At 38.7% G+C, this 14,389-nt stretch overlaps 1 protein-coding gene across 1 annotated transcript in view; it reads right to left on the bottom strand.

The window, feature by feature from the left end:
- Positions 1-193: 193 nt before the first annotated feature.
- The window catches only part of LOC148080181 (aryl hydrocarbon receptor-like), a 32,899-nt gene continuing 18,703 nt past the window's right edge, over positions 194-14,389 (bottom strand). The window contains exons 3-11 of the mRNA XM_087791790.1: positions 6,641-6,780; positions 6,470-6,559; positions 6,224-6,347; positions 6,010-6,149; positions 5,606-5,808; positions 5,139-5,248; positions 4,290-4,431; positions 2,665-4,222; positions 194-1,801 (exon numbers count right to left, since the gene is read on the bottom strand). Coding sequence (XP_087647916.1) covers positions 1,763-1,801; positions 2,665-4,222; positions 4,290-4,431; positions 5,139-5,248; positions 5,606-5,808; positions 6,010-6,149; positions 6,224-6,347; positions 6,470-6,559; positions 6,641-6,780 — 2,546 coding nt within the window. The 3' untranslated portion in view covers positions 194-1,762. The remainder of the gene's footprint in view (positions 1,802-2,664; positions 4,223-4,289; positions 4,432-5,138; positions 5,249-5,605; positions 5,809-6,009; positions 6,150-6,223; positions 6,348-6,469; positions 6,560-6,640; positions 6,781-14,389) is intronic.

The following is a 14,389-nucleotide window of genomic DNA, read 5'->3' as shown; positions in this document are numbered from 1 at the left end:
ACGATAACACAAGCGCCACACCCCCGCCTGATGGATTCAATTGGAACTGCACCAGCAAATTAAACAACCTTTTATTGTTGTTATTTAAGTTAAATACCGACACATATTTTCCCCTTTCCTCTCGAACATTTTTAAATGAAGTGTTCAATATATATAACATATAAAACGGATAAAAGGGAAACCAAAACACTAGTCATGTGATTTTTTTTAATGTGGGCGACATGAAACAATAACAATACAACGATCCAGCGGATATAATAAACTAGCAAAAACATGTGTTACTTATGTTAAGGTAGAGTCGAATCAGGTTAAAGCAAGGTGAATATACAATAAATGGGAAATATCGTGTAAAAAAACAACAAAAAATATTTATATTCGTATACATGTACACAAATATACTGTAGAAGCGAAACAGATTTAACCAGAATACTCAGAGGTCAGAAGTGCTTTATCTAGTGCTAAGATTCGTAGAAAGACTTAAATATCTTTCAATTAAATGGTGTTCTACAACTGAAATGGTGTTTAAGGATGTTGTAATTTTCTATTAGTAGAAAACACTCGTCTTTAAAAATCTTGTTGTATCGACACCCATCCAACAATGAATGCTTTCTAAATGCTGAGCATGCATCATGTTTGAATTCCTTTTGTTCCTTTTTACTTTTTTGCCTGCTTCAGTCATTTGGCCGAAGGTCAGGTTGTTACCTCACACTGCACAAAGTACCACAAGAAAAAAAATCACTGAAAGTAGGAAAAAGTGCACATTCTTCAAAATTCCCATAATTACTGTGTTGATAATCGAATTAAGATTCATCTACTCAAATAAAACATTAACTTTCCATTCAAATTGTACTTTCATATTTTTGTCCCAGTCAATGAGCTGATCACAGTGTAGAATGAAGCAATTATTGATTTGTAACGATCAATTTGCAGTCACTGTTGTTGAGATGCTTTGGCAACTTTAATACTAGTGCACTATTTCCCCTGAAAACAGGAAATTATTTCAATGGCTCAAACTTTTGTATCAAACAACAGTTTATAATTGTTATAGCTGTGAAGGGCAAGAGAAGACAGAGAAGGACAGTGCCTTCATGACAAGGTTTGTTCTGCATGTCTTTCTCAAGTTGTATCGTGTTGCAGCTCAAACCTTCATTTGCTGACATCAAAGGTATGAATTTAACTTTTCAGCGGCACAAATAGTACAAAGACAAGAAAAACAAATAGACAACAAAGATACGTTACATCCTTCTGAATGGAAAAATAAGAGTTGGAGGAGATTTTAGCTGCTTTAATAAGGTTAACTACAACATTTTCTTCTGGTACAACCATATTTTTGTGAATAGAAAACAGACCTGATGAGAAAATAGCAACAAGAAAAATATAGACAAGTACGTCTGTACTTTGGAGATTTCATGTGTCTCACCCTATTGTTCTGCAGCAAGATTCCACAGCAGATAAGGAGGACACAACACAAGAAGACACATTTTCTGAGGCCTGTATAATATCAATGATCTTGTCATTAGTATTTTTTTTAACATATCTTTATACTTGTGATTTACAGGTGTGAACTTGACTCACTCGTAACCTCTTTCGTGACACCTCTGTCCTCTTTCGTTTCACATCACAGAAACATCTCCTTATTTTCCAAATCCAAAAGATAGATCCAGGTTTCAAGCTGCTGCATGTTCTTGTTTAGAGACAAAACATCTTCAATTTCAGTTGGAAAGTCACAGCTGCTGTTTCTTCTTAGGTTTCATTGGTGGAACTAGAAGCCTCCATTTCCTACGACAGAATGGTTGTTGATCTGCACGGTCAGAGAACCACAATCAGGATTTGTTAGGAATACATCACAGCACTTTTAAGAATATGGTCACTTGCAGCTGTTTATATAAACTTGTGTTATGAGAGAAAGTTTTGGATCACTACTGCCACCTGCTGTCTATTGTGCTCATTTAGGACTGGGGTATCTTTCTACAGATGAATAATGTAAGACTATTTATATTTGAAAATCGCAAAACGGGTGAAAATGAGTGGTTTGCACTGACAAGTGTGCACTCATGTAGTTCTATTCTACTTTAAAACGTTATTGTTGTGCATAGCAGATAAATAAAATAAATTAGAAACACACTCACAAATAACAATAACAAATAAGAAAGGCACCAACTTGCGCTGTTATCTATATATTATTGATAGCCATTTTTAGCATTTGAAATACATTTCAAAGCGTTGACCTCAGTGGCACAGAAACTAGCACCAAGGCTGGAATTTTTTTTTGCAGCAAAGACAGTGACACATCTCTAACTGGTTAATGGATCCAGATTGTTATTTCAGAACAACAGTGAAATAATAATCACCTGTACATTTTACCATTATCTCAATTTTAGAGATGCTAAGGGATCAATAACATTGGAACTTGTCAATATTTCTATGTCTTTTTTATTCCACCCTCTCCACATTAGCAACATTCAATCTGTAGACAACAATAAATATTGAAATATTTTATGTTTAATATGGTTTCCTGGATTAAATGAATTACAATGCTGTGAAAAAGAACATGTAATTTGATGGACATACTGTTGCTTGTTCAGTATACCACATTTAAATACAGTTTGGTTCATTGGATCAACTGTTAAAGGGGGTTGCAGCAGTAGAAACAAGGTCTCTCACCGGCGTCTGTTGCGTGAAGTTGGTGTACGGGTGCTGCTGCACCAGCAGGTCTTCGCTTGTGTGACCTGGAGTGACAAGTTGGGGAAGAGCCGCATCAGGGTAGGAAATCGATGGCGCGGCAGGAACCGACCCGCCTGCGTTGACTCCCATAAAGTAGAAAGGGAGGTCAGGGGAGAGTCTCTGAGTCAAGTGAACTCCATTAACAGGCACTGAGGGCGGTACATTACTGAACATGCAGCTGCTCTGTGCTGCCAGTGGGGGCGCACCAGCCCCAGGATGGAAAGGAAACTGCAGATTAGCCGTCTCTGCAGGTCTGAAGACAGATTTGTTATGTCCAATAGTGGCTTCTGAAGCATGATCCTTCTGATAAGATTGGTTGACACAGGCGTTCATTTGTGGGTTACCATTGTCGGTAACCCTCTGTTGCCTGCTCGGCAAAATGTTCTTGCCAGTCTGAGAAGGCTGTGAGAAGTTGGTCTGTGAGGCAACATTTGAATAGTTTTGAGTGTACATCGCTGGGAAGATGTTCTCCTGGCGAGAATTCCACTGGTTGTTTTGGACACTGAAGACGGAATTGGTCGTCTTTGCAGCATGAGGTTCCTGGACAGAGAGGGGTGGCACCTGAGGCTGCAGACAGGCCTGTATTGACTTGCTGCAGAGGGGCTGGTTAGGTTGTCCAAGGCAGAATACGTTTGTGTTATTGTCCTTTACCTGATGTGTTCTCAGCTGATGATTCTGTGTCTGTGTGCTGGTACCAGGAAGTGCTGGGTTGAAGCAGACAGGATGAGACTGGTGCGTGTCTATCTGATTGTTTAGTCCAGAAGTGTGAGGAAGGTCCATGTGTGTCAGTTTAATGGTCCCTGACAGCAGATCTGTGCTGGGCCGATGGTTCTGATGGTCCAGCCAGCTAATATCCTGCCCTACAAACTGCTGCTGACCCTGGCTCTGGAGTGCCTGGCTGGGAAGGCAGGCAGAAATGCTGTCAAGATCTTCAGGCAGTTTGAAACCGCCTTCTTTCTGTAGCTGCTCTTCTACATAGGAGAGGATGTCCTGACTGAGGATGTCCCCCAGATCATCGCTCACTTCATTCATCTTCAGGAGCGCAGTCTCCCAGCTTTTCAGTTCATCAAGCTCGATGTCCAAACTCTCTGTGAGCTCGCTGTCTCCTAGGATCTGCTGCAGAGTCTCCATCATCTCCTGCACTGATTCCTCTGGATTTGCCAAGCTGTCGCGGACCTGTTTGGGCGAGGGACGCTGCCACACGTCTACGGGGATGTTGACGGTGGCATGCGTGTCTTTGAAGGCTGCATCATTCAGGGAGCCGAGTGTGTTAGCGCTGTTGTGTTCACAGTAAACTGACTGGTCCTGAGTCAACATAGAGCCGAGGAGCGAGCCAGGGCTGATGCTGTAGTCGTCCAGCTTTCTCTGCTTGGGCGCCGAGCAAGGGTCAGGGACGCCCACCGTCGGCGTCAGGTCGTACAGGGACGACTCTCGTCCGGCACAGTTGAAGGGCAGCTGCAGGCGGCGAACACGTAGCTGCTCCTCTCCTTCTTCATTCCTTTGACAAACATAAAATATGTGTTCATTCGATGTTGCTTACGTTTGTGTTACCAGCTGTCACTTACGTGAGCGCCCTCTGCTGGGCCACAATGAAGTCTGGTTTTCCACCTTTGAACACCACCCGAGCATTGGCCTGAACCCAAATCCAGTTTCCAGTTTTCACCAAAAGCCTGAAGAAGGTGAAGCCGCTGTCCCCAGTTTTCATCACTGGTCAGCACAAAAGCCAAAGTTAATATGATGAGAACCTAACTTTTGAATTACATTTTTTTAATATCCCCATTTTGATGCTGCATTTTTGTTGTTTAGGTCGAAATTTCTTTGACTTGATGGAATGATTATCAACATTGAGTAATATGGAAATACAGGTATATCATCACCAGTTCTACACCTAATATGGTTGTTGGCTTAGATATTAGTATTGTCTTGTTAAATTAACAGGCAGAAGCTAAAGTTATAAAAACTTGAAAATAATTTCTGGTGTTTTATGAATTGATGGAATTTCAAATACTTTTTACAATGAGGCACAAGTCTGCCCTCTACTGGTCTGTTTCATTAAATTTAATTTAGTAAACTCATCTTTTTTATTGAAATCACATAATAAGTTGTAGTTTAGAAAACTGGATAAGATGAGATAAGATATGATTAAGACCAAATATAAAGACAGCATTAACAATTATTGTTCAGAACTAAGCTTGGGATTCTGCCTGGTTGAATCTTATGTTGATCTTTTGTCAAAGTTGAATGAAATTTTGGTACAAATGACAGCCAAAGGGTATAACAGCTTCAACTGTATTTCCACTTCATACTTTTCTTTGGTACAAAAAGAAAATTCTGAATATTCACAATTGTGATGTTTATTATAGAAAACATATTATTAATAATTACTAGTTAATTAAAAGTTAATAGTTACTTACTCCTCACATGGTTTTCGGCGCAGTACATCATGTCTTCAGCGTGAATGAAATGGTATCCAGAACCCTGAATAATGAGTTCTTCCTCACTGTAGCCAAGAACCACTTTTCCCCTGTGGAAAGTCAGAAAGTATACATCATAATGATCCTTTTTATAATGAGGGAAATTATTTGATTGTATTCAGTGAAACAGTTATGAAGGAACCACTCTTAACACCAAGTATTGACCGTCATCACTTTTCATACTGTATCTATGATTGTCAGAATAAAATAATTATAATAATTATAATCAATGTATTTTCACAAAAATATGAATTAGTTTATACTTTGAAAATCTTAATCCCAACACAAATATAACTTCAACTTTTATCTTGCTTTTATTAATATTTTGAAATACAATTTAAGACATGAAATTCAATTTTCAAAGCACTTCAAAAGAGACCAGCAAGATTTTTTTTCTGAAGGGGTACCTGGTGTCTATGCCCATGGGCCTGAAGTCCAACTTGTGTTTAGTCTGGAATATCAGGGTCTTGGTTCGAATCTCGAGGATTGAGGGCGGCTGCAAGGGTGTTGCAATGGCAAAAAGTGCAAGCTGAGGTTGTACCAGATTTCCATCCTCCGACCTACGATTATGACCGTGAACAAACTTAAGCCGACCACAAAAGTTCAGGGCCTAAGAAAACAAGAGAGTAATCATCACAGCTGAGGCGTTATGCTCTTTAAATTTCCCCAAATAAATGATATAAAATATAAAAATAAGGGTAATACATTGTGATTTCATAAAGATTTCTTTCTGTACCCAGGTACATTTTTATCCTAAGATGTGTGATCGCCAAGGATTGATAATGGCGTCTCAGAGGAAGGACGGACTCACCAGGAATCCAGATGAATTGTCCAACAGGCAGCGAAAGCGGCAGCAGAAATTTCTCTCCAGGAAGGAAGAGTTCTCTGGCGGGATGAGTTGTGGTTCATAGGCCATCAAGCTGGTGCTGACCTCAGCACTACTTTGCTCATCTGAAACATTGACAAAGTTACAGAAACTAAATATGTGAAGAAAAGCTTCCAATCCTTCTGCATAGCGGACTTACCTGGGCTTTGAATTACGTTTTTCTGGCTGGAATTTGTGTCGAGAGCAAAGTGAAGTTGTCTTCTGAAAAGAGCTCGATCGTCCGTGTGGATCAACTCGAACACGCTTTGGTGAACAACATCAGACTGCAAACAAAGAAAGTATTTATTTTACTTTTATTTATTTAAATTGCATAATTTAGAATAAGAACCCTATCAGGAAAATACTTTGATTTACATTTAGTCTGAGTAATCTATAACACACTCACTTGGTGAAAGCCCAGGTAGTCCAGAATGGTTGGAGACGTGTAGAAAATGTACCCTTCAGCTGTGACCACCAACACAAATCCATTTAGAGCCTGAAAAAAAGCTCTTTTAATAAAAAGTTTTTCAATGAGAATTTTTGTTAACCTTAATATGGTAATGTAAGATGTGTTCACCTGGAGCAACAGGTCACCTTCAGAAAAGGAGACCCCATCGATGGAGGTCACCTTGGAGCTGCACGTCGAAGTGTGAGAGGAGTCATGGCCGTTTCCCCCAAAGAGGCTGCTTGACCAGTTCTTACCATTCTTGATGGTGGCTGGAGAAGTTCAGAGAGGGTTAGTGACGTACTCAACATCCGCTGTGATATTCATTCATTGAGACACTTAAGCATTACTTTGAACGTAAAAAATATGAATTGAACCCCTTTGAAACAATTTCTATTTTGCATTGATGCAACTTAACTTACATTTTTAGGGAGGCTTTACAGAATATTAACAAAGACACCAAGACGACCCACAATTTACGAAAAAGATTTGGCACCAATGATGATGATTTTTCTGTAGCTAATTTGAAATAACTCTTGACTTATGATGCAATAATCTTGATTTTGGTGCAATTGTAATCCAGTACATGGCTTTAAAAACAAGTGTAGAGGAAGTGCGCTCAGGGTGGAGCAGCCTGGCACTTCCTCTTCTTATCGAGTTATCACAGCAGCAACACAAAAGCAGGAGATCAAAGTATCTCTGACAATCAGGTGCTGTTTAAGAAAGTAAACATGCAATTAGAGGCCTGTGTAGTTTCCATCTGGGATCGTTACCGTTCTGAGACCAGACAAAAATCCCCTTTTAGGTGGGTTTCATCTGCTTCTCTGGATAACTAAAGCAAACTCTAGGCATGTTGCAGCTAAAGGCAAAATGAAAACTCTTATCCCATAATTTGTCAACATGACTATTTTCCAAAATTCTTATTTGGAAAAGTGTTTTCTCAACCTTGGTTCAACACTAAAGGCCTATGAACAAGTGGTAGTGTGGTATAAGGGATTACACTTTTACACATATTTGGTGTGTTTGGTGGTTATTTTGGCATTGGAGATGTTTATTTTGACTGTTTATTTTGACTGTTATATTCTGTATTTGCTAATGACACAAAGGCTGACAGCTGTATATCATTTAACTCTGGTGAGTGAATATCTCTGAATATCTGACTCTTACTCAGAGTTATTTTGATTTGATTTTATATCGTTGATTGTGTAAAACACAACAGATGATCACAAGAACTTCAGAGCTCTATATATAAATTATTTACTTATCTTTAAATTCCATGAGCACTTTTTCACAGAGAATGCCATGCACTTCTTGTCAGCATAGATTTATATAATAGTCATGTAAAAAATTGTGAGAGCAAGGAGCCGGAGAAAATAAAAACCTTGCACAGCACAACAATAAACTGTTATGAAAACAGATCTACAGTAAACGTGTCCTCAAATCCTCCGGTAGAAGACGACGGGGCAAACCCAGGAGGAGTGGGATGATGTAGCTGGGGTGAGGAAATTCTGGGCCTCCCTGCTAAAGCTGCTGCCCCCGACCAGGATACGCAGAGCGAAATGAGACGAGATGAGAGTATATGTGATGCCGCTACAAACTTCCCATGTTGACGTCACGTGTGGCTTCTAAAATGTCCCTAAAATTCCAATTAATCTTCCAAAAAGTAGGTATAAAAATCACTTCAATGGCTCTTTAATATTCAATTGTAATGACTAGTGTATATTAATTAAATACAAAATAAGTCTCACAGACAGAAGCACAACAATGTCATAGTCATGTTTTGAGCAAAAGTAAAGCGTAAAACACTGTGGGTGGATTCTTAATGTAATCCTTGACGATGAAGTAGAACCAAAGTAGAAATAATCTGCCATAAGCAGAAGATCACATGAACCAACAATATGGGATTTATCAAAACAAATGTGCACCTCTTAAATGTCCTGTGTGTATTTTTAAAGTAAGTCTTGCAGTTGAAGGTGGTTGCCTGGTTGCACCTTTTTATAGAAAACAATTCTGAACACTTTCCTCAGGTAATGCTCGCCCCAATATGAATGCACAAGCTTTTGAATTCTTTATACAACTTGATATTTCTTTTTTATGTATTCACAGTCCTCCCAAGGGTCTCTACTTTCTCTCAACAAGACCACACACACAAACTTATTTCTGTTGCAGAAGACAACAAGGCATACCTCAGTAGGATTGCCTTGGATGCTGATATAGTTTCTCAATAGATAGAAATCAACACATGAGGGTTTTAAAGAGATGAGCAGATACAATGCGCAGTGTACTCTATGTGTCAGGGTGTGAGCATGTATTTGGTAAGATCAACATTACCCTAAAGTCTTTGTCTACGTGTGTGTGTGAGCGTGTGTGTGTGAGCAGACATGCTTCGACTGGCAGACGTTAACAAAGACTCCAGCTTGTAGCCAGCAGGTTTAGTTGTTTAGAGCTTTAGCAACAATGAGCTATTTCTGTAGCCAGTCATTTTATTGCCTGTAAAACAATCTAAATAAATATCTAAAGCAGATGTGTTAAGTCGTTTAAAATAATTTTAAATATTGTAATAAATGTTTATTTTCAGATACAGACACACACACATATCACAGATTGTAGTTAAACAGGATTGTAGTTGACAATTCTATGGTTGTACAAACATAAGTGATGTATACAAAATAAATTTGTGAAAAAACTTACACATTTACTGAAACTGATATAAAGAACAAGATGAGATTGGAACAAACAAACAAATAAATTATTTCAGATGAATCAAGTCCACAGTAAATGTATGGCACATGGGCCTGAATGGATCAGAACCTCTTTCCCGAGTAAAAGAACGAGACTTGGGGGCCAGGATGTGAGCCATCTGAGGTGATATTGCTGAGCAAATATCTGGTGTCGGATATGTTTGACAGAGAACCCATCAAGTGGACTATCCTCACTGTGTCCTCCATACTCAAATCCAACTTCGGAAAAATGGTTGAAGACCAGGGTTTTATCAAACAGTTGTAAAACTCTGAAGAATGACTACCTGCTGTAGTCCAGAAAACAGTGTGTAGGAAAGAAAACATGTTTTTTTCTTTATTTGACTTTTTAACATTTTTAACCTTCTACTTTCTTTATTCTGATTTTTTTATATATATGTTTAGGTTTTGTTTCAAAATGTAAAAACGAATTTTACATAATTATTTTTCTTTTATTTTACATTTCATCAAATAAATGCTTTTTTCACAATATATAATTTTCCTTCTTTGGTCCTTAGTAACATTGGTGTTTCTCTGCTGACAGATTAGATGTTTAAAACATGTTAAATATAAAGCCCTTAGGTTTACCCCTCGATTTCTCCGATTCCTAATAGACTAAAAATCATTCAAGGTAAAATATTAAAACTGCCGACTGATCGGCGAGTACAAGTTGGCTTCTGGCCAAAATTACTAGGGGAAAACATGACCCTGTTGACCTTGTATACCAACAGTACATGGAATCTTTTGAGCTTAAGAAACCGACCACTCCAACATCTCAACCCCTCCTTTATTCATATTTGAAAGTCTTCCACACTGCTCCGTCTCCTCACACTCGCTCTCAAGAACTCTGTGGTTTATTTCCACTTTGAAACCCAAGAACTGAATGAGGGCATTGTTCTCTGTCTCCCTTTTTACTGAAGGAGAGGGATTGAGAAGAGAAAGGGAGGAGACACAGGCAGTAAAAACACTGGGAATATTTGGGGCTTGACAGAAGAGGAGGTGAGTCACATAGAAGTAAAAAGTAATAATGGAAATTTTGATAAAAAAATAAATCATGTGAAAAAGAAAGATAGAGGTGCGGGACAGTGCAGAAGGTAGACTGGTCGGCTTGTAGCTAATACGCTTCGGGTTCAATCCCAGCTCCCTTATAGGATTGTGTCCTGAGCAAGACATTAATGATGAACCGGTATTTTGCACCGCAGCCTGTACGATTGTTTCCACGAATGATGAACAAGATTTATGTAAAGTGCCTTGAATGCTGTGGCAAGATAAATTGGTTATACGTTAATGATCGGGAAAAGGTTGGATCAACAAACTAAGCACAGTTTTCTAGATTTTATTTAAAGCAGCTCTGGGTAGTTTTGGTACCTTAATATTTTTGTACTCAAATATTTTCATAAAACTTCACATCAACTTAAAACTGGTTGAATGACTACGTTCACTGTTAAAGTTCTTTGGGATGGTGTGAACATGCTACATATCGCGCTGGTTGTGGTGAGGGAGGGGGGTGAATTACAGTACAAAAACAAAGTTAATTTTTAAAAAAAGCCTTCATAACGCATATCATATTTCATTATCCATAATCTGATTAATAACCTCATCAATATCCATCCTTCATTCAGCCAATGGAAGTGGCAATGAAACCGGGACGTTTAGCGAGTGCTCATGGGAAATGTGGTCTCCCGTCGGGCTAAACACTACCACTTTAGTCCACTGGCGTCGCTCGACTTAAAATCGCATAACGTTGCTTTACCTTGAGAACAATACAATGTTGACACTATTCATCCAGAAGGAGGTGCTCAAGTCAGCTTATGCAGTATGGAAGCCTTTTTATGTAAACAACATTGTTTGGACAACAACACATATGCAGGAACCCTGAATATAGCAATGAATCTTGTCATTAATAAGCATAAATAATTGTCAGTGTGAGACCCAAACATCATTATTTTAAATGAGATTCCTTTTTGAATTTGCCAGCCTCTTCTTTTTAGCGACTCTGTATGATGTTGTAGAATTACTTACAGAGAATAAGCAACATTGATTTCGGCTGAAAGATTACTAAGATACTGAATGGCTACTAGAAATAAGAGATTGAACCACAAGTTTAAAGTAAAGTACAAATAAATATCAATTGGTGAAAAATTTTCTGAGTTAAATGTCGGGCTTCTTTGATGTTAAACTTATTTCGTGATATCATTTATTTTATTCCGGTGAGGTCATTGCTAATAGACATTTTGAATTGTTGCAGGCTATTTATGATGATATCCCGAACCAGATGTGACTTTAATCATGCCTTCTATATCACATACAAAAACAGTGCAGTCCACATTTACACTGTTACTGCAAAAGCTTGACTATGATCTCTGACCTTCAGATAAGACAGAGACTGTCCGCGATGTCTCAATGTTTACATTCCTGACTATGTACAGCAGGTGACCCTTGGGTGCTTGGACTGCACACGGCAACCACACCCCCAGCACACAGTCTGGGATCATACCCATCACTCAACCGCATATATGGTTCACAAGGTCATTGTCGGGGAAAGTCACAAATACCATCTTGTGCAGCTGTGAGGCTCCAACCTTTGGTTAGTCTCATTTCATGGTCAAGTTTAAGTTAAGTTCAAGTCAAGTTTAACTGATATGGCTCCGCATTGTCATGCACCAGGCACGAACCTGGACCTGCACCAAGTTGAACCCTTGCACATTTTAAAGAAGCAACTGATGCTCAGGTGTCTCCATCTTCATCTTTGTCCAAAAAGACCTGTGTCGTCCATCTTGTATTGAAGCCTAGACTTGAGAAACAGTTCAGAAAAATGTATTTTAAGCTGTTTTTTTGCAGAAGCTACTAGGCCACCAGCATGAATATTGAGCATGTGCACTGACACTGCAATGTGTTTCAATAAGGATAAACTTCTTCGTCATGTCAAGGCTTCAATACAAGATGGACATTAAAGATGATCATCATGGAGATATTTGAGTGTTTCTAAATTTGTTATATTGGACGAAGATGAAGATATGTGAGCAGCAGTCCCTATATTTAAAATTGAATTACATTTTTTACCTATAACTCTAAAAAGGAATAGATTACTCTGAAAATAATCTCAACCCTTAGTACATGTGAGGGTGAGTAGAAAATGAGTAAAGTAGGAATTTTGTGTGAACTATTATTTTAATTCTCAGCATTATTATGGTTTAAATATAAAACGAAAGAGTATGTGTTGTTTAAGGCTCATTCTTGGCTCTTTGCTCCAATAACCCTGAGAACGAAAGGTCACAACTTAAGCTCCACCCAGTGCAAAGAATACACAGGAAAGAGAAAGAAAGAGTAGAACGAGTGAACTTAAACAAAGAAACACTACATGGTATGAGGAAAGCTGCTTTAAGTTCTTCAAAACAAATGATTGAAGCATGTTCCATTTACTATAGCACCTAACTATTGACCTGCACAACCAGCCACACACTAACACAAATACACAGACTAAGCCTTGCGTGCGAACTTTTAACCCCCAGCATCCTGAGCTGAAAATGGGGAGGAAGTAGTCTGATGGAGGAAAGACAAAGAGAGCGAGAGAAAACACTTAATGTGACGGCAGACGGATACACCACTCAAAGGGTACAAAAGATATGATTAACTGGCTTTAAATGGTTTGTATGATTATGCGTTCTTGAATATGGAAATGCTTGAAGTTATGTTGGTGTAGTTCCTCATGAAGCAGAGCCAGGAGAAGGAGAACAAATATGTTCTAAAGTTTTTAGTGATTGCTGAGATTTGGTGACACTGGTGAAGTAAAGGGAAAACATGACCCTCCATAAAAGGGAAAATAGATTAGAGGAGGAGGAGAGAAACACACAGAATTGAAAGTGTAAAATTAACAAAGTTAAATGGTGGATGGAAACTAAAAACGAGTATATGAAGAGTGAATGTGGAATGCAACAACTTGTATCGGAGTTAGAATAACACAAGTGTTCTCTGTCGTGCCATGAAGTCATTGAGAGCAGGAAGCACGTGCACACCTTCGCGCAAACACACACACACATACAGTATATGCAGGAATCTTGACTGGAAGTTGGATAAGAACTGGTTTCTGCACAAACACGTCTGAATTTGAAACCTCTACAAAACAGTAAGCAAGGAATTAATGTTGCTTTTCACTAATTAAACAACACACATCTATGAGATCTTCGTCTGAAACAAAGAAGCATTGAGAAACACAAGTTAGCAAATCCGCCTGTTCTGGATGAATGAGTCTCGTCACGGCAGGAGATAATGTTCAAATGATGATGTATGATATATTGTTTGGACTCTGTTGGATCCAATTCAATAGAAAATTGGCACTGTGTCGAGGTATCTTAGTTCTCCCAGTAGTGTCAACAATTATTGCTTTCCTTAAAGTCATTTATTGGCAACAGATTCAACCACAAAAAGAACCTTCCCTCACATACTTTGATGACATCATAATCCCATTTCTCTAGTCCTTTGAGCCGATCATTAACAGCAACAAATACAGAATAGGTAGTTGTAGTTAATTGGCCGTATTTAAAAGCAGCACTGCACAACATTCTGACACTATTTTGTCTTTTAAAAAACATTTTCTATTGTGATTGCTTTCATTTTATACACTCACACTGTAGAACTATTTTAACAATGCTCTTCACAACACAACATTGACGACCGCCCAGAGAGTCCATGTCACATGACCACCAAACTGCTTTACAGCGGGTCAGAGACAGTGTTTTCATATGAAGTGCTGAGAGATTTTTTCAACCTACCAGGAAAGTGTAACGAGAAACTGACCTGGCAAGAGCTTTAATCTCATTGTGTTAACTGGTGGTATGTGACAAGAGCGCTTGAGGTATTACGACATGGCACTTGTATTATTCTAACTCTGGGGAGAGCTCATTAATGCACATGTCTGTGCCGATATCTTCTCTGGCACTTACATGCCTCTCATAAGATCCTTCACAGCCATTTTCATTGTTTTTGTCTTGATACCTGAACCTAGATGGAAACTGGATGAGCTGATGCACTACGTTGCAGCCTACTGCCATCAGTGTATGAATGGGTAAAAAATTGTTTTGGAGAAAAGAATAAATGCATAAATATAGATGTAAGTTGTATGACCCTTTGTTAAGCACATGTG

Source organism: Callionymus lyra, chromosome 5 (genome assembly GCF_982586985.1).
Source record: "Callionymus lyra chromosome 5, fCalLyr1.hap1.1, whole genome shotgun sequence".
NCBI classification, from domain to species: Eukaryota; Metazoa; Chordata; class Actinopteri; order Syngnathiformes; family Callionymidae; genus Callionymus; species Callionymus lyra.
The sequence above is the reverse complement of the archived record's forward strand: the minus strand, read 5'-3'. Positions and strand labels throughout refer to the sequence as shown.